General features: G+C 31.2%; 1 protein-coding gene across 1 annotated transcript; it reads right to left on the bottom strand.

The window, feature by feature from the left end:
• Nucleotides 1-5,429: 5,429 nt before the first annotated feature.
• LOC143057618 (protein RCC2-like) lies at nt 5,430-19,253 on the bottom strand. Its single transcript, XM_076230952.1, has 11 exons — nt 18,962-19,253; nt 17,270-17,360; nt 16,473-16,610; nt 14,219-14,350; nt 11,634-11,722; nt 11,029-11,143; nt 8,925-9,091; nt 7,953-8,133; nt 7,496-7,601; nt 6,295-6,367; nt 5,430-5,747 (listed from the first exon to the last, which is right to left on the bottom strand). The coding sequence occupies exons 1-11, from the start codon at nt 19,130-19,132 to the stop codon at nt 5,577-5,579; spliced, it is 1,434 nt and encodes a 477-aa protein (XP_076087067.1). The 5' UTR covers nt 19,133-19,253; the 3' UTR covers nt 5,430-5,576.
• Nucleotides 19,254-22,245: the final 2,992 nt, after the last annotated feature.

The following is a 22,245-nucleotide window of genomic DNA, read 5'->3' as shown; positions in this document are numbered from 1 at the left end:
CATCAAGTCAAAACATCTAATTGGGGTTCAAACATGGCCATCATGTAAATTCAATAGATATATTGTTTCCTTCATCAAGTCAAAACATCTAATTGTGGTTCCAACATGGTCAAATCTGACCAGTGACCTGAGTTTTTGGTGTGCACCCTTGCAATTTGATGTCTTATAAAAAAGACCTGTGAACTTTAAATTTTTTGAAGATTTGTTACCCTGTATGTGGATTGTCAATGATTTCAAATTGGCTTTAAAGTTACCTGGTGATCTGGATAATAAAAAAAAACATATAATCTTGTGATGCACAAATGCAGACCATATTTCCATCACTTGGCATCCTAATGTTAAAATTGTCTTGCAACTATATGACTAGTGAAAACTTGCCTAAATATTTAGCAATTTTAACTAATCATTGCTAATTGAATTGACATTTTGAAGCATATGCTTATGAGGGTCTGTGGCTATAGTACCTCAGTAATTTGATTTGTTAAATCTGTTAATGTTGGTAGATTTAAATAGTTTAATAATGCACTGAAATTAAGTTAGATATAAGAAGATGTGGTATGAGTGCCAATGAGACAACTCTCCATTCAAGTTACAATTTATAAAAGTAAACCATTATAGATCACAGTACAATCTTAAACACAGAGCCTTTGAATTTACTGTTTGTGAGTATTTTGCTTTGATCTATCTGTGAAAAATTAGTTTTCTTGTGTCAAAAGAAATCAAGTCTTACCGAAGTCAGCAGCCTGTAATTCAGTTATTGTTGTTGGTTCTTATTTGTCATACCCAAATGAAGCCTGTTTCCATCACTTGGCATTGTATTGTTAAAACTGTCTGGCAACTATATGACTAGTGAAAACTTGTCTAAGTATTCAGTTATGTTCACCAATTGAATTGACATTTTGAAGCATATGCTTATGTGGCTACAGTACCCCATTCCTTTTTTTGCTAATCATTGATCCTTGATATTTTGTTGCTAGTCCTAAATAAAATTCTTTATTACAACTGTCACATAAACTTAACATTAATCAAGAAATCTAAACATTGATTAAGGAACCATGGAAATGAGGTCATGATCAGATGAACCATGCCAGACAGACATGCACAGCTAACAATTTTTCCATACAACAATTATAGTTGACCTATTGCATATAGTATTAGAAAAAAAGACCATAACACAAAAACTTTATTACAACCACTGAACCATGAAAATGAGGTCACGGTCAGATGACACCTGCCAGTTGGACATGTACACCTTACAGTCCTTCCTTACACCAAATATACTAGACCTATTGCTTATAAAGTTTGGGATATGGACTGGACAACCAAAACTTAACCTTGTTCACTGATCCATGAAATGAGGTTGAGGTCAAGTGAAAACTGTCAGACGGTCATGAGGGCATGAAAGGTATGCACATAATAAATATACTTATCCTATGACTAATAATAAGAGAGAATTTAACATTACAAAAAATCTTTATTTTTTTTTCAATTAGTCACTGAACCATGAAAATAAGGTTAAGGACATTGGACATGTGACTGACAGAAACTTCGTAACATAAGGCATCTATATACAAAGTATGAAACATCCAGGTCTCCCACCTTCTAAAATATAAAGCTTTTAAGAAGTTAGCAAAATTAGCCTCCGCCGGATCACTATCCCTATGTCGAGCTTTCTGCAACTAAAGTTGCAGTCTTTACAATAAAACTAATGACAAACTAATACACTAATCAATAGATAGTTTTAAACATATTTATTTATAGTGGATTGGGAAACAAGTTTTGCAACTTATATTTATCCCTTTCCACTTTGCGAGTGCGAGTGCTGCCTTGTAGCGGCATTAGCCTACTCTTTTTCGAAATCTACAAGGGTGTCTTTAACGTGCAAGAGATATGGCTCTATCTTAACACGGGTCAGCCATTTATCGTCCCCTTCCGACGGACTATCATCGTTTCCTCAAGACCATACCTGCAGATGGTGTCAAGGGAGAGCCGAAAATTGAGTTCCTGAAATTTTCATCCAAAACGGGAATCGAACCAGGAACCTTTGTGTCAGTAGTCCGATGCACTGTGGATCTCTACATACACCCTCTTTAAAACAATGATATAAAAGGTACTGGAAACAGAAATTGTTGACCAGTATATCAAATGGATAGAGCTAGGTCAACAGGAAACTGACATAGACGACCAGTATATCTAATAGATACAATCATCCAAAACAAGTTAAAATGGCAAAGAATGACACTATCAACAATACTATAAACCAACTTATTTTCGCAATTGATTTATTTTTATGATCTTCACGAGTAGAAAAAATAACACGAATATAAGTCGTCGTGAATATGTAAAACTTGGATCGTTCCTTATTAAACTTCATCAAGTTAATCAGAAAATCGCGAAGATAAATAGCTGCGAAGTGGTCAAGAAAGGGTAAAACGCGAAATAAAGTATCCGCGAAAATAAGTTGGATTACAGTATACATGATTTAGCAATATGAAGCTTGCAGATGGTCTAAAAATACATGTGTATAAAAAAAAACAAATTACAGTTCAGATCTTTATTAATTGTTGTATTGCACTATAGAACAAATAATGATAGATGATGGGGATATCAAACTCAAAATCTGATATAGCACTGAAACTAAATGAGAGTGAATTCAATAATAAATGATATTGAATTGATCAAATTATAACAAAATGACATACAATGATACCCAATTGAAACAAACAGATACAAAAAATAGTTACATTGAAGTTTTAAACTTTTTTCATTACAACATCTGAATAATTTTAAAGAGATTTTATCCCAAAAAATTAACAAAACAGTTTCTCTTGTTGCACTGTATTTCTGTATTTGCTCTTTAAACTATTTTCTTCTAAAAAAATAGTTTCAAAGGTAACCATAATCTTTTTAAATGGTTTATACTACATATTCTTGAACTTAATTCTGTAATACAATCCTTGAGTAGGTCTATTTATTTTTCAGTTTCTGCCATCAGGAGATTTTAAAAACTAATTTCGTTTGCATTTTACTAGTTGGAGAAAAAGTGTTATTTAATTAAGGTTCCTCATTTTTTCTAAAATAATTAGCATTTTATTTGATGTTTAAATTCGATTTCCTCTACCAACAATATTCATGAAAAAGTCTCCAATGAATATGTATTAATTAATCAACAGTTAGTCTTTAATTTTGATTCTTAAAAAAAAAGGGAAATACAGAAAAGCAGTGCAACAAAGGGATGCTTTGCAAAAATTACATTATTGTAAAATGTGTCTGCTTTGTTTCACATAAATTCACATTAAAATGCAATACTATAATAAGTACAAATTCACAAAAAATATTTTATTCACTGAATATGAAATACACTTGCTTTAATGTAAATTATAGACAAATATTTCAGTTTGAAATTCTTTATAGACTGAGTGTCACACACAGTAACATATAAGTATTGAGAAGTGTTGTTACAACACAATGTGTTTTATGGAAATTAAGTACAACTGTGTCCTTAAGTGCAAGTCTCAAAAAAATCAGGCAGTTTTAAAAATCAATAAATAGAAATGAAAACCAATTGTATTTTCCACAAGATTTTGATCTTGAACAGTGACCTTTTCTACAAAAATCTCCTGATTTAAATGGATTGTAATTAATACTGAAATGCTCATAGTTAAGGAGTATTTTTACTTATAAGTTTTGTTGTAAAAAAAGCTATAACTCAAAATTATTTTATTGTAGAATTAATTCTCTGATAGAGTTATCTCCCTTATTGTATTTTTCCAAAATAATACTTTCGTTGCTGTGCTTGGTAATTGATGTAAATTTGTATGTTTTATCTACCTGATTTTTAGTAAGACTAATACAACGAAATCTTTCTAAACCAAATCCCTTTGAAAGTGAGGATTGTGTCCATATTACACAGGTGATCTGTTTATTAAACAGTTAAACAACTTATGAATATTCATTGCTTATTCTGGTTCAGTTTAGAGACTTCACTAACATGGAATAAGACAATTTGAAATCACTGAACTGTTCTATAACACAAAAATAAAATTCTTTCACAAATATTGTAAAGTGAAAACAAAAATCTACAACAAGAACAATATAATTGTTTAAATTTGATATGATTCATATACAATGAAATACAATGGATGGAGGTCAACATATTATATGTATTTATGAACCTGAAGATGAGACTTGTCATAATTTAAACACTGCAATGTAAGAATTATAGATTTACAGAAAATATTTCTGAATAAATTTTGATCATGTAATTTAAACTTGCATTTCAATTTGGTTATTACAAAGAGAGGAATCAATTATTGCACACAAATGTTTTTTATATCATATAATTTCTTTAGAGTCATTTAATTATTAAACTTTACAATCTTTTTAGTAGAAAGTTCCATCAATATACAAGTATCTGATGAAGTTTGTTGACAAACAGTTAAGATATCTGTACCACAACGATTACTTAATTGATTGTCTATTGATTGAGGTTCAGAGGAGAATAAACCAAAGTGCACATGATCATGATATCTGAGAATATCCAGAATTATTACGATATGACAAGTTCATTGCATGTTTAGAAAATCCATAAAAATAAAAAACTCTATATGCTTTTTCCCCCGAAATCTGAAATTGACCAATAATACTAATGGCCTTGATCTTATCAAACAATGGTTTGATCAATTATGGTACAGATTCTTTAAAAGTAATTTATGGTTTCAGAATGTGAAGGATTATAAGAAATTTCATTGTCTATATTATGCCATTAGTGGTATCCATTGTTCGATACATTATCAATCAATTGTAATATTTGAGCGTAATTTTTTGACATTATCACCCAGAATGCATTGGATTTTGAAACATCAAAACATCAAATTCATCAATTGTAAAGCTGTAAGGTATATGCGATGAATTTTTAAAATTTGATTTTTTTCGGCATGATCACAGAAATATTTTATACATACATTTACATATATATATATGTGTGGAAATGACAGAGGTAGATAAAAACAAAATAATAATTTAATCATATAATTTTCTTTTTGTTTACTTAACATTTCAAATACAAGCTAATTTGCTTTCTCATCAACAGATTTTTTTTTTAACCATTAGTACTTTTTAAAAATAATTCTTACTTCTTATTCTGGAGAGTCTAACCATTTAATTGCAAGAAATGATTAAAGGTTTATCAGCAGCATGCCAAAATAATTTGGTCTATAAAATTCATTAAATTTGGTCTATAATTCATTTAATCAGTAATAAACATGCGCATGACACACATTTTGTATGCATCAAAATGTATTTTTTAATTCGAAATCCTCCCCCCAACTGGAGCATTACAATTTTAAGGCCATAATATTTCCATCTGTTATATCATTTCATAGTATATTTGTACTAAGCACTTTGTGTGTCCAACATTATGCATTTTCAACAATATGCTAAAAAAAATATGAAAAATTTCAAACAACTGGTACTAGTGTTGTTTAAATACCCTGTGAAAGTTTTGGTTAACCTCCAATTAAAGATCAATATTAAATTTTCCTGATCTATTTAAAGACATACTATTACTACTATAGTTATGGAGTATAAACATCCATTTTTTCGATCTCATTTTTCTCCTCCTCTGTATCATTTCTAGCAATCATTAACGTATGTCCATAACCACAAGCCACTGCGTGAATGTAAATATTTCCCAGAGTCTTCACTTCCTGAGCGTAGGAGGAACTTTTCTTGGTGTCTCCAAATCCCTGGAAAAAAGTTTATATATGTTTAGATTACATTAATCTAAGTGCTTTGATCCTTCCATTTACTACGAAATTTGATTAATTTATTGATATTTTTAATGTGTATTGACTTGAAAAAGTCAAAGTATCAAAACCTTTATCGCATATTGAAATTTTTTTTTTGTGTGCATTGATGATTATTGTTTTTTTTAAATTGGCAAAAAAAAAATATTAATAAATCTAATTTTAGTTGATCTGTATACAAATAATGTAACCAATCCTGCAATTTTCCTAATATGAAAAAGACATAAGAGAAATTTTGAATTTACAAATAATAACACAATAACATTTCATATTTTTTAGTTTCTACTTTCTTCTTCATAATAGAAACTTATATGATAGTTTCTTTTAAATGAATAAATTTCAACTCTGGTTTCTTCTTTTTTTAACAATATTTCATCAATCTGTGGAATATCCTTGCTTTATATCTTCTTTTTTAAATTTTGATTATCCATATACAAACAGTATGATTCAATAGGTAAAAATAAAGAACTGGTCATAAAATTCTTACCAATTCACCATAGGTAGGACTTGGTCCCCATGCAACTAAGCTTTCATCAGCAGCAACCACTATACTTTTGTTACTGAAAAAAAATAATACTAATGTTAACAACAGTGAAACATGCATTTTTAAGGAATAATTTTTGTCCTTTTTTATACATGTAAAATGAATATTTCATAAAACATATATATATGCATGCAAGGTATGACATGTTATCTTTAAGTAAGTAAATGTTAAAAAAGAACATTCAGTTCCCAAAACATCAGATAAACCAATGATTCAAAAGTAGATACTTCACATATACCAGTCTGAGGCAGATGGACAGGCTGGCATTGATGAAAGAACATTTAAATTATCAATTAATTCTCAATATAAATTGACACTATACAATGACTATTTACATTGTTTTATTTATAAAACCTTGTGAAGTGTTGTTTTATTATCTTTTTTTTAAATAAATATTCCTCAAAAAAAAAAAAAATTGTTTGTGGTCAAATTAGTTGTCTAATGGTTTGAACCTACCTCCAAATTTTGACCATCATGAGGCTGGTATATTCATTAACTAATGTTGACATCATTCATAACTTAATTAGTTAGTCAATGGGATCATTTAATTTTTAAAATTATGAAATGAAAAGACCAATGGGCGATTCTGGCAATATATTCAGGCCAGCTAAGATGCAGTTACAGATGGTCAATTTCCCCTAATTTTCTTTTCAAGAAAATGTTGTAGCTTGCCATTTATGACAAATTCTGACATGTCAAATCAAAATTATGAAATGGTTTATTTTTCAATTTTCAATTTTTGAAAAAAGGTTCAATTTTTTTTGACAGTTTTTTTTAAAAAGCTGCAGTACTTAGGGACAACCACTGGTCTTCGTCAGGAAAACTGTCAATCATAGTCAATTAAGATTAGTGTTAAATGCACTTGTCACTTGCAGGGTTTTAACTAAAATCTCAGCGCTAACAGACTAGCCATAATGTAGATGTACTGAAGATGTTAGCCAAAGTTGTTGAAGGCAATGGACAACAAAAAGGAAGGAGGCCAAGTGATGAGAATAACTCACTTGACTCTTCTGTCAGGTGAGCTAAAAAATAGTATTTCCTGGATACTTAAAACTTATGCTTTATTGAATGTCTAAATTTGTGGTTTGGTAATATCCAAGAAAAGAGTTACAATGATATGAACCTACAGTAATATGAAACTTACCAACAGCCAAGGTTTCTAATTCTCCAGCCACTGAGATCTTGTACAAGTTTAGGGTACATAGCTGCTTCTCCTGTTGGTTTCTGTTGGCCCCATAAAAATAATGCCCCTTAAATGATAAAGGAATGTTGAATTAAATATTGGTACTATTAAACGAAAAATTCCTTGCTGCAGTAGTCCATTTATAAGTAAAATATAAATATGAGAGAATGAAGAAAAATGTGTTTAACAAATTTTGCTAGATATATACTGTCTTTAGTTTATTACAAAACAAAAGCTTCTGTCTCAAGTTTCTTAAAATTTATTGAAATGTATAAAAAAAAATCTATGAACATCAGATGGTAGCATCGAAAAGTCTCTTTTCCAGAACCCCCCCCCCCCCCCAAAAAAAAAATAAAAGGTTTTTAGCTTTTACGCATTAGCTTTTTACAAAACTCCCACAATGGACATTAAATATTACCATGTTCACTGACTGCAAGAGAAAATGTAGATCCTGCATACACTTGTTTAGCTCCTCTGTTAGGTCCATCAAAGTAGCCTAGTTTTCTTGGTACCATTTCATCTTTTGGTTCACTGTGACCTAGTCGACCATAACCACCAAAGCCCCAGGTAAATATTCTCTTCTTTGCATCTAATGCAACCTACAGAGTTTAAATATATATATGAGTTGACATTGTATTATATGAAGTATTTTAAAAGTGATATGGTATTTGTGTTGTTTATAGATACAGTTTTATTCAATAAGTTTTTAAGTTGAAAATTTATATAATTAAGCAAAGCGTTTTTAGACACAAAGTATTTCAATTTTAGAAATTATAGACCTTATTATTTCAAAAAGGACATAAATTGAACAATAGTTTGAACTACTCAATCTTAGCATTTATTTTTCACCAGATTTTAATGCTGATTAACTAATTTATAAAATTATTCTAATTTTTTTTTCACAACTTTACTTATTATTTATGATTCCTGTGGTATTGTCAAAGCAAAAGAATAAATAGGGTTTTTCTCCCCATAAATCCTTTAAATAAAATTAATTTTTCATTGAGTTTGACTTGACAAGGCATATTGCATTATGTGGCTAGATGTTTTAAAAATTCATAATATTAACATTTTCTTTCTTCTCCACATGTTGAATTTTCAGATAAAAATTTTCCTTTATAAATTAGTTTTAAGAGGAAATTATGGTCCTCTGTACATGTATGTCATGCCTACCGGTATATATAGATACAAGAAGATGTGGTATGAGTGCTAATGAGACAACTTTCCATTCAGGTTACAATTTGTAAAAAGTAAACCATTATAGGTCAAAATACGGCCTTAAACATGGAGCAAGATATATATTTATGCTAGAAAAGAAAGTTTAAAGAAAATTTAATGTATTTGTATGATTTGTAAGTATGAGCTATATGTTTGTAATGTAAACACTTACTGAATGATTATGTCCACAAGCAATATCTCTGAGTTCTACATCTGTTAAAGGTATAATACGATTATCTCTGTCACGATCGATGAAGACATTCACTTTACGGGGTTGTAACTCACATTTGAACGATAACTTACTGCTGGTGACAAAGAATTTACCATCTGTGTTATGTCCTGTAATAAGATATGTTATGTTATTGATATAGGAAAACACAAGAATAGTGTAAATTAATATCTTTTAGTGATATTTTTTTTTTCATTTTGGAACTTATACAAGTGATATTAAAGATAGATTTTTTGCATAAATAAAAAAAAATACATTTTGAAAGACAGCTTTATTTCCTGAAAATCTTTAAACAATGTAATGATGAAAGGACAAGGTTCACTAATGGCACAAAATGGCCTAAAATATCAACTTTATCATAAAACACCAAAAAGGTCTCAATTTAGTTCGTAAATGGGTCTATTTCCAAAGTATAATTGCTAAAAATATCAGTTCTTTTCATAAGACTACAAGATATTCGCCAAAGTAAGCCCATTTTGGACATTTTGTCAAAATATGATTTTTTGTGCATTTTTAGACCCAAAAGCTTTTGAAACAGCTTGGCCGCCACCTACATTTTTGTACAATCCAGAATGTGTTGTAACCAAAAGATTCCAATTTTGATATAGATTTCGTTAATATAAAAACTTTTTAGATCGTAGAATGGTAGATTGAGACCAAGATTAATTATGCCAAAAACAATTCAAATTATGGACAAAAAGTACCAAAATTTACATTTTAATACAAATTATGCTCATTTAAGGGGTCATTGCTCCATAAAGAGTATAGGAAAGTGCCAGAAAAAATATTTTTGTCTTAGTAGTATTATCACAAGTATTTCTATGTGAAATTTGTAATTTTTTGCCCCAATTTAAAAAACATAAAAAAATCAGGGCCAATTTTAATCCTTCATGAACCTTCTCCTTTCTGAATTTACAGCATACAAAGCAGTATTCTATTTGAACAATGCATAGAATTCAAGACGAAAATTTTCCTGTTGATGAATGAGGGTAGTAAAAGTAGTTTTCAGCTACTGTTAGCGTCAAATTGGTTTAAATCTTACAGTGATTTGTCAAAATATCCTATCATAATTTGTCAGAGGTCTGAAATAATTATCGTTACCGTCATTTTTGGAGAAAATTAACATGATTCTTCAATATCAGACATTTTTTTATAGTCTATAGGAAAGTGTACATTTTATCGCCATGCAACAAATATTACCATTAACATCATTTGGCAAGATTTATTATCGTTATTCGTCATAAAGGTACCCTCATGACTGACTTTTTATCAAACTTTTCTAATCAAACTTTGACATTTACAACCAAATATTGCAATGAAACAAAAAGCAGTGGTTTCACATGCTGCTGTCCCACATCATCTTGATATTGATGAGAAAATGGTAAAATTTTTAGTCAAACAAAACTTGCCTTTAGAGGAGAAAACCTAAATTTGCATGATGTATAATAGTTTGTGAATCGTGTTGAGCTGATCTAACTGGCAGAAAAAAGAGCAAACTATGGATTCATTATTATTTGTAGGATACCAATTTTCGTAGATTACATTGGTACTGATAAATTACTAATTTAAATGCTTGACAAAGTGCAAATTTTCTATATAAGATTGTATGTATGCATTCACTGGAACAACCATGAAATCAAATATTCTCAAAATATGTTTCCAAAATTCAGGAAAATTAGTATCAACTTAAATCAATGAATCCTAAGTACTGCAGATATCTTGAGAATTTCCACCCCTGGTGGTCCTTTAAGAAAATCTACTGGTCCTCACTATTTTTTCTGTTAAAAAATACCAAAATCGTGTCTGTCCTTTGCAAAATTTTGGTGGTCAAAAACTTCGGACTGCCACTTTTTCGAGAAATCTGAAGTAGGTTTCTTGCATTGTCACCTAACTAACTGTCCATACTTCGGACGACCAAATGAGTAGAGGTTTCTGGTACCTACCTAACTGTCCATACTCTGGACAACCAAATGAGAAGAGGTTACTGGTACCTACCTAACTGTCCATACTCTGGACAACCAAATGAGTAGAGGTTACTGGTACCTACCTAACTGTCCATACTCTGGACATCCAAATGAGTAGAGATTTCCTCTGATATCAATCATCATACTGAAGTCCCCTCCTGCTGCCACTTTCTTTATTGGTGGTCCATTAAATGAGATCTACAATCACAAAAACAGACATTAAAACATACGTGGCACAATCTGATAATAAGTAGATGTAGTTTGTTGAGGTGGTTTATAAGTGTTTCTCGTTTTTTTATATAGATTGGACCATTGGTTTTCCTGTTTGAATGGTTTGACACTAGTAATTTTTTGGGCCCTTTATAGCTTCCTATTCCATGGGAGCCAAGGCTCAGTGTTTAAGACTGAACTTTAACCTATAATGGTTTACTTTTATAAATTGTGGCTTGGATGGAGAGTTGTCTCATGTTGTGTCTTGTACATGTGTACTACTATTTTTTCTGTTTGTCTTTTATAGCCATTGGCATTGTCACTTTATTATCCATCATGGAGTTTGACTGTCCCTCTGGTATCTTTCGCCCTTCCAAAACAAAGAGAGGTAAAAAAAAGTCTTTTGAAATTGATATCCTTGTATCATTATATTGCTTAGAGGTTAAAGTTCAACACTTTAATGGTAAAGATTTCTTACCTTTGTAGGTGTGTACACATTACAACTCTGATGACCTAGACCAAGTTGTCCATATTTATTTTCACCACAACTATACACAACTCCCTTTTCTGGAAAAAACATAAAATCAATCTTCAGTTTGATTGATTGATGTTTGCTTTACGCCACATGAGCACAAAAAGGCTATATCGTGGCGACAGCTTATTCAAATATTTTAAAGATTTACAGTATAGTTATAAAAATCATACAAAAAGTCCTTCAATAAACTAAAATTCAAGTCTAAAGCAAATTTTTTATATACAAATATCAATCTTCAGTGTCCAACATATTCTTACAATTTATTTAAATTCATGACATATTTTTAACACTAATTCTAAGGAAAAATAGAATGACACATAGTTTTTTTTTTGTTCATGATCAGGATAATGTAAAATATGCAAAAAAGCCCCACTGGTCACTGGAACACAAAAATACTATTGTGAAAGGTGCAATATTCGTTCATTGCATTGAAATCATGCATTTTTATATAACAACCCAAATATACATTTGAAAGTTAACATTAAAAGTCTTAAGGGAAAATTAATTTTATCTGAAAGGAGTCCAGCTGTAGGCAATCAACAAATTTATCATGATATATATGTTCCATGTAAACCCTGATTTAATAGCCTTATTGCATGAAGAAACAAATAGTAATTAGTATTTATTTATTCAATAAACAAGAATGTGTCCTAAATAAAAGATGCCCCACTTGTTTCTCTGAAACTGATATTATCAAGATGCTTGATTTCTTGATTGACAACATATTTGTTACGTTCGGAGGACGTGTTTTTCAACAGACTGTCGGCATTCCAATGGGAACAAACTGTGCCCCTCTACTTGACGACTTGTTTCTTTATTATTATGAGGCTGACTTCATGCAGGAACTTCTTAGGAAGAAAGATAAGAAGTTAACAATATCCTTGAACTCTACTTTTCGCTATATAGATGATGTTCTTTCACCAAATAATTCAAAATTTGGTGACTATGTGGAACGCATCTATCCAATCGAGCTAGAGATAAAGGATACTACAGATACAGTTAAGTCGGCCTCATATCTTGACTTACATCTAGAAATTGACAATGAGGGTTGGTTGAAAACAAAACTTTACGACAAAAGAGATGATTTCAGCTTTCCAATTGTGAACTTTCCATTTCTAAGTAGCAACATTCCAGCAGCACCTGGATACGGAGTATATATCTCCCAATTGATACGATATTCCCATGCTTGCATTTCCTATCATGATTTTCTTGATAGAGGGTTGCTGCCCACAAGGAAGCTATTGAACCAAGAGTTCCAAATGGTGAAGTTGAAATCATCCCTTCGTAAATTTTACGGACGCCATGACGTACATGAGAAAAACCATATCATAAGGAACATGTGTACTAAGTTTCATGTTGATAATCCAATTGATCCAAAACTACCTTGACCAAAAACTTTAATCCTGAAGCAGGACAGGCAAAGGGATGGACGAACGGATGCAGACCAAAAACTTTAACTTGATGCGGGAGAGACAAACAGAAGAATGGATACACAGACCAAAAACTTTAACCTGAAGCAGGACAGACAAACAGACCCACAGACCAAAAACATAATGCCCCCAAGTTAGGACATAAAAACACCTAAAACATAATCCTCTTTAAGCAAATCATTGATTGACACTAAACTGTCATGTTAGTGGAAGATAGCACAGTTTTTTTTACATGTAAAACACAAGTAAAAAATTCAGGGACTAAACTCAACTGTTTTTGTCTAGGGGCCAGCTGGGCCCCTAAGATATTTTTTCATGAGCCAAGTTGAAATTTTAGGAGCCCAACCAATCTTTATACAAATAGACTAAATGAAAATAAAACTGAAAATTACTTTTTATATACTTACTAACACATTTCCAGCTTGAATCTCAGGGCAGAAGGGTGCCAGAGCTCCTAAGTAAGGAGTTTTATAAATAAAACAGGTGAGATGGGAGAGGATTATATTATTTTGATGCAACAATACATTGCATATATTGCAGAAGCTTAGAACTGTTACTTTTTTTCTCCATAATTGTTAAAATTAAAAGTACAGTCTTGTTTATGTTCAAATACAAATTTCTCTGATTCTTCTTTAAATGTATGTTCATGGTATGAAACAAAACAGTTTTTTTAATTAGGTTATAATATTTAAATTATTGCCATCAGTAATGTATTATAAGATTTGACAATAGTTATTTTAGGTTATTTCCTGCCAAAATTGTCTCCCTTCAATTTTTTTTTCAACTTCCTGTTGACCTGACAATATGGCTGTTTTTTTTTAATAAATACTATCTCAATCCAAGCCATTCTCTAATAGTGTTGGTTTTCAGGAAATATTCTATATTCGCTTTGAAAAGACAAAACAGGTTTCCTTTTGGGAACAGTCTTTGTTAATATCGTGGGGGGAAGGGTACAAATGGGATTTACTTCAAATTTTTTAGTCGCCAGCTGGGCGATCAGGATGACTAAATATATTCGCCCAGCCGAAATCTGGTCGCCTTGGGCGACTGGGCGAGCGTTAAGTTTAGTCCCTGAAATTATATGAAATAGCAACAAACCTGTGACAAATAATGTATGTTGTTTTCCACATGCCACATCTATAACATTGAGACCTTCTAAAGCTGATACTACTGTAGGAGTGTCAATTCTATCTGTGCTCCCTTGTCCAAGTTGTCCTGATTCATTCCTCCCTGAAATATGTGAATTGTATGCATGTAGTATATTTATACATTGTATTTTAATGATATAAATGTCTTACTCTTATGCAATATCCCTTGTAATGTTCATTATGATTAGATACATGTTCATCACAAATTTTCATGGCATCAATTGACAATTGATGCTATGAAAATGTATGCACAAGTGCAGACGACGTATGGCAGATTTTAAATGTATGATTTGACGTTGTTTTCTATCAGTTTCTTTAGAATGGAGGTAACAATATTGTAATTTAAGCTCCAACAGCATTAATTGGATTTGATGGTCGCAAATACCCTTTTACGATCTTTTACTACTGCCACTATAAATATGTGGCCAGTAAACTTAATTTGCAACCATCAACATTATCAAATCACCAAATGATGCAGTTGGAGATTAAAATACAATGCAGTTATCTCCTAAATCTAAAGTTTATTTCTGGTTGTTTTGTTTGCTAACATGTTTAACCCTGCCACATCATTTATGTATGTGCCTGTCCCAAATCAGGAGCCTGTAATTCAGTAGTTGTTGTTTGTTTATGTGTTACATATTTGTTTTTCTTTCATTTTTTTTTATACAAATAAGGCTGTTAGTTTTGAATTGTTTTACATTTTCATATTGGGGCCTTTTATAGCTGACTATGCAGTATGGGCTTAGTTCATTGTTGAAGGCTGTACGGTGACCTATAGTTATTAATGTCTGTGTCATTTTGGTCCCTTGTGGACAGTTGTCTCATTAGCAATCATACCACATCTTATTTTTTATATTGTCTCAATGTAATTGTAATTACATCATGTAACATAGAAATATCAAAATTTTTGTATACCAGTCCTACCATGGATCACAAAAATATATATATATAAAAATTTGTAGAAAAACGGATCACGAAGAACGAAAATAACCCATCAGGCCCCTCGATAAGTTAACAGATGCTGAAGTTGCGTTTGTTTGGAAAGCTAATGGATATCAATTTAAATCATCATTAACCAATACTATAGCTAGAATGAAGTCAGTATACAAAAGCATCAACAAAACAAGAATGTGTCCCTAGTACACTTGTCCATAAATTCAGCAACATTTACATTTGCAAAGGGACATACATATATATTCATGTAACTCTAGATGTGCCACAAAGGAAAATTAAACTCCAGCTGTGTTTTGTGGTAATAAGCATTGTGTATATGATTCATAACATTTGGTTGAGGCAAACTAATTAAAGAGAATGGTAACGAAAAATTCAGCAATTTTTCCATTTGAAAAAGTCATTACACTAGAACAGTACACATGCAGGCGAAAATCAAACTTGATCCTCGTTTTGTGGACAATTTAAGCATTGTGTATAAGATATACATTTGTAACATTTGGTTGAGGCAAACTAAAGTAAGAGAACAGAAACCAATTTTCGGACGTACAGTAAGAACATTCTTATGTACAATGTAAGTACAGACAGACAAGTGTAAAACTTAATGCCCCCACTCTGTTACAGCGGGGGCATAAAAATAAAAAGGCCAAATAAAGTATTAGTTGAAGGCGAAGAGGATTGACGACCAACATTTTGAAAGATTTTGCTAAATACTGTAAATCTAAACATGATCAAACACTTACCCCACGTCAATACTTTATCATGTGTGATCAAACACTTACCACAAGTCAATACTTTACCTTGTATGATCAAACACTTACCCCAAGTCAATACTTTACCATACATGATAAACACTTACCCCAAGTCAATACTTTACCATACATGATAAAACACTTACCCCAAGCCAATACTTTACCTTGTATGATCAAACACTTACCCCAAGTCAATACTTTACCATGTATGATAAAACACTTACCCCAAGTCAATACTTTACCATGTATGATAAAACACTTACCCCAAGTCAATACTATACCATACATGTACATGATAAAACACTTACCAAGTCAATACTTTACCATACATGATAAAACACTTACCCCAAGTCAATACTTTACCTTGTATGATCAAACAGTTACCCCAAGTCAATACTTTACCATGTATGATAAAACACTTACCCCAAGTCAATACTTTACCATACATGATCAAACACTTACCCCAAGTCAATACTTTACCATACATGATAAAACACTTACCCCAAGTCAATACTTTACCATCTGTTGTTATGACAGCACAATGACAACAACCAGTCGATGAAGCTACAGTTCTAATTTTGACTCCTACCAATTTGGCTAACCTATGTGGACACCAAAGGTTAGGGCCACCACCTTTGGCTGAAATTTAAGATTACATTTGATAAAATTCTTGATTCCAAAGGTTAGGGTCACTGCCTCAGGCTGAATTGAAAGATCAAATCTGATAAAACGCTTGATATATATACATTTTGTACATGTACTGGAGAAAAATAAAATAATTGACTGTGTCTACATTGTCCATATACAAAATGTAAACTAGTAATACTAAATAAACAGATTTTGGTACCAATTCTCGTTAATCATCAATACCGTTACTTACAATGTAGATTTCTATTCATCTTAGAAATATGTGAATGTCTAGGTACCTGAAGTTAAACTTCTTTCCAACCACATACTTTTTACATTTTGATATTTTAAAGTTATCTATTTATCAAAAGTTTTTGTTTCTAAAGCTATAAGAACAAAATTGGTAAAGAAATGCTTTGAAAACTAAGTTATATACATGTATATTTCTAGTGTGTAAAAGGTTGAATTACAAACCTCCAATATGAAAGACATTGGAGACAACTGAACAGATTCAACAATGAAATTTAATTTCTGGTGCAAGATTCTTTGTACTCAATCAAGCCATTTTCAAAGATTTGAGAATAAACAAAGTATAACAATAAAGCAAGTTGACAGAAGTGATCCCTATGTTGGTACAACTGCACTGTAGGGCAACACGTTAAAATACTAACCATTCTTTGGTAGTTTATTTCTTCCTATCAAGTCCCAGTTGGTTCCACCACAAAACAAGACTTCTCCACTTAACATTGAACCTTCTAGTTTCTGAAAAAGAAAAAAAAAAAAGTAGGAGTGACTTGTTACTTGATCAAGCAACAATAAAAACCCACATGCTATTCCTGTATATACATTGGATCAAATATAATAAATGAATGGGAAATTGTCCCTTGGACATAATTGACCACACTTGCATATGGACCATAATTTGGTATTGGGACCGTTTCAGATAGAAAAGTGATAAAATATTGTATTTTGGTGAGAGAAGTTGTTGCTCCACCATCAAATGCTATTATTTCTATTAAAACATAGGTGCTTTCTACTCTCCCCTAGAGAGAATTTGAAATAAACAAATGTTTCAGATTATCTGGCCGCTATTCTGTGTCGTTTCTTAGTGTTATTTTTTCTTCAGAAGTGCACAACGCTGGCCAATTTAAAGATAATCATCGCCTGCAGTAAATAGTACTGGAAATTTTATGTAAATAAAGATAATTTAATAAAGATACATGTCAATATACCGTTACACTTGGAATCTACAAAGTTGTTATCTTTGTCACAATTTTTTTTTTAAAATCATGTTCTGCAAACAATTTTCAGAAATGCAATAAACTTGTCAAAGGAGAAGTAAACTTTTACCCTGCATGACTTGAAAGGAAGTACTTTATTGTATTTGAACATTTTTATTCATAGCAATAGTTTTCCTTCCAGGACCATCGTTAATAAAAGGAGAGGAAATATCAAAAGTTTGCTTCAAACATGTGCATCAAGTGGTTAATAAATCCTTATGTGATATGTGCAGACGCCATTTAACCATATCATTTTGTCAAACAATACAATTAACACCTTTATTTATTAGTCCTTTGTTGCCTAATGCTATAAAATGCAATCAGTTGATTATTGATTTTCTGTAAAAATCTTAACAAGTTCAAGGTGAATTCTGAGTATTGACAGGTAAATAGATATACATGTACATGTAGGAAGATGGGGGTATGTCAGGTAAAGTCTGAGAAACCCAAAACAAAATAAATAAACAAGATGGATGAAATTAAATCGTTATATATATTTCTTTCGCCAATGATGAATTTTAATCGCCACAATTATTATTTTTTCTCAAAATGCAAAAATGGCGAACACTAGCGGAAACCATGCATGTATAACACAAGAACTGTAAAAGTGACTCTTCCAAAATTTGTAGCGGTGGCATGTTTTTTTCTAGCTGACGAACTGTAGCTCTTAGGTCCTTATGTTATTTTTTTACTTTTTCAGGACCATAGAGCTACAGATTTTTCTATGGTCCGTAAATAGTCAAAAAATAACATAAGGACCTAAGAGCTACAGTTCCCCAGCTAGTTTTTTTACTCTCATTTAATTTGAAAATCACTGTTCTGTTTGAAATATAGTCAAATAATCAGTTTATATATGTTAAAAAAACTTCAAGGTAGAACAAATAATTCGTCATGAACATTCTAGCCTAAAATATATATTAATCATAGTTTTGCTTTTTTTGGTATTCAGATAAACCAATCATTTCCCCTTTTCTCGTTATCGTTTGGAGGGCTTTTTGAACTTTAACATCCTTGTATCAACAACACATTTTTAAAGATTGGTTATATATCGAAAAGGGTGTAGTGTTTCGTGTGATAACTCACGACATCAGAATAATCAGTGGTGTCGCCGTCTTTATGATCTACTACGGCATCGCCGGTCGCAGAATTATCAACTTCTTCATCTTCAAATTCCTCAAAATCATCACTATTCTTCCTCTTCTTTCGCTTTCCCGCTCCATTTGTTTCTCCAGCACCTCTTTTCTTTGGTGGCATGATTGGTTAGTGCTAGTTTTGTCAAAATAAAATATAAATGGTTTGTTTATTTTTTCAGACAAAGATCTTTGTTTTCAAAATCAATGATTTCAATTCCCGCGATTTCTCCGAACTCACGCGAGAGGATTTGGCGGCATCTATTTGTTAAATCTATTTTAATTGGCCAATGAATTATGATTTTCCCACGGTTAAGAATCATTCAACTTTTCACATTTCGGATTCACTTTTCGTCATTAAAAACATGATAAAAGGATCATAAACAATTCTTCGGAATAAAGGATCATTTCCAACAATAGATAAAAAAAAAATGCGCTGCGAATAGTGCAGTTTCTTGTATATTCCTCCATTAATTGTGGAGCACTACCCAAAAGGGTATAGTTTTAGCAACTATATGTACACCTTAAAAAACATAAGGAAACAATTAATTATATATACAGATGACTGAATTTGGTTTTAATAATCACTAAATAATAAATATCATAATTAATTCATAGGGTTGTCATCATAAAGTTTTAAGAAATATATAAAAAATTTTAAATTCATATGTGCTGGCTGAGACTACTATTTATGTTAAAATATATATCAGGCTTATAATTGTGTACGCCGGGTTCGCATTTCGTCAAAAAAACTCATCAGTGACGATCGAATCAATACAGTTAAAGGACTTTATCATATTCGAATTCGTCGAGTATTTCATAAAAACTTGTGCAAAAAAAAGGCTAAAGCAATCATGGGTCCCCCGAATGGAAACTTTATAGCTCCAAATAATTCTACATTTTATAAACATAACATGTACAGAAAAATGGACATGTGATATTTCATGTCAACACAAATGTGGTGGTTAGTGGGCTGGTGAAACACTCAAGGTAAAACTTCCACCATTAGTGTCATCGAACCAGTGCTTGTAAAAAAAGTGTATACTTTTGTACGACAGATTGCATTGGTATTGTACCTGAATAATCAGATTATGGTGGTATATGTGTTTTAGTGCCGATCCAAAATGGCTCTCACAGGAGGACATAGTTTAACATAGGACCCTAAACGAAATACAAACAAAGATCTCCTTCTCTGAAACTGAACGAAGAAAAAAGACGAAATCCAGTAGTTTTGCTTAGTCCAACTCTCAGAGTATAAAAAAATATTTTGAAGATATATAGAATCGGGTCAACAACGGCAAGAGTAATTCCTAAAAGCAAGTGTTCTGCACCCTGATCTACATTTAACTTAATTAAAGTAACGTTACTATTTTCAAAGAATTACATTTGCCAACACATAATAACAAAAACTTGTTTGGTTCAGCTGTGATCAAAGTAATAATACACTTATTATCTCAATATTTCAAAAGTCTCTAATAGGCTTTATTTTTCGCTTACACTTGTTCATCCACTATATAAACCTAGAAATACTTGTACATGTAGTACAGTATATAATAAACTTACCGTAGATTTTACTCTCGTGTGACTTACGTATTTTTACATCTAATTCGTCCAACAGCTTATACAAATTGCCCTGATCATCACCTTCCTTCGAATGTTACTTTAGTTTCTATTGTCACCGATTCACTGAGAACACCTGCACTGATTGCGGAATTTTCGTACTAGAAAGATTTTTTTTACAAATCCCAAATGATCAAACCTGGCGATTAAAAACAAAAGAACTAGAAAACATGCAACAAACAACAAACAACAAACAACAAACAACAAACAACAACACTAGACATTTCTGAAATATTGAAACATTTTACTCGTGTTTGTAAAAAGCATTTCAAGTAAAGAAATTGATTTGAAAAAACACGTCGTAAAGAAAATATCGATAAAGAGCTCGAGGTTTAGAATTTTATTTTTGCTTTCATTGATCTTCAAAAAAATATAAGATATATATAATGTCATATTCCTCACAACTGTTACATATATCATGTAATTGCTTATTAAGATCTATTCAGAAGAAGAGTTGATAATTTAATTTACTATTTGTCCCTTAGTTTTACTGGTAGCGATGTTTTTTCATATCACTCTACTCAGTACTGTGCTGTTAAAGGAAATTATCAGTAAATAAGATCAAAGGAAAATTTCGTAAAATAGCGCACTGCATGAAATGATGCATTTATTAGAAAATTATATCCATATAAAAGCTAATATATATTTAAAATTTCAAAATATATCATTAGTATAATCCATTTGAAAATATCTTATTTACACCGTATTTACTTTAAGTTTAATATAACCAATAAACTTTTAAGAATAAACCCAATTTACATATATTTTTAAAGTTGTATAAATCTAAAATTTATTTTCTTTTAAATTGCAGTAAACCTATTTAAATGAGAAATTTAAATTAGGGAAAATTTAAGTAAATTTAATAAAATAAGAAATTTAAAGCAGAACAAATGTCTTTATTTTTCTGATTTAAACCATTTACTGTGAATTAAATTTCAAGTTTACAAATGCAATAATGAAAATAAACTTATTATATACTAAATTAAATATTGTTAAATTTTCGTAAATTTGAAAATTATTCATATGTAATTGCCAGTAAATTTAATATTTAATATCAATTTATTACCCGCAATAAACTGTTTCAAATGTTCTAAGTAACTTCTTACTTCCTTTTTTGTTTGTTTGTTTGTTTGTTCGTTTGTTGGTTTTTTTACGATTGTTATAAGCGTTTAAAAGGGGAAGGGGTGTGTGCAAATATGTTGATAGTTTGATGATTTACAAATCTACAAGATTCACAATTAACAAGAGTGTTTGTATTTTTATAAAGATGGTTAAGTGAGACTTAGGCCATAACTAGCCTGGGGTCCTGGCTAATCTTGTCAGCCTTACGACGCGCAGCTAGATTGGGCCGGATCCCAGGCTAAGGCCATAACCTCTTGCACAAATTTGCTGTACTATATGGCTGTAAAAGTTTCAAGCTTCAGGTGTATCTTGACTTGCTAAACGCCTTTATGTCATTTATCGTTTTTTGTTCAGGAATGAGGTAAAAAAGAAAGAAAAAAGAGTTGCATTTTGCGTCACATGTTGTAAACGTTAAAAAACGTTAAAAAAAGACACCGACACTTTGACTCAGCAAAAGGTAATTCGATCAATCAGTAATCAGAAGACTCTGGACTA

This window comes from Mytilus galloprovincialis, chromosome 13 (assembly GCF_965363235.1).
Source record: "Mytilus galloprovincialis chromosome 13, xbMytGall1.hap1.1, whole genome shotgun sequence".
Classification (NCBI taxonomy): domain Eukaryota; kingdom Metazoa; phylum Mollusca; class Bivalvia; order Mytilida; family Mytilidae; genus Mytilus; species Mytilus galloprovincialis.
Note: the sequence above shows the minus strand (reverse complement) of the source record. Positions and strands in the feature narration are given on the sequence as shown.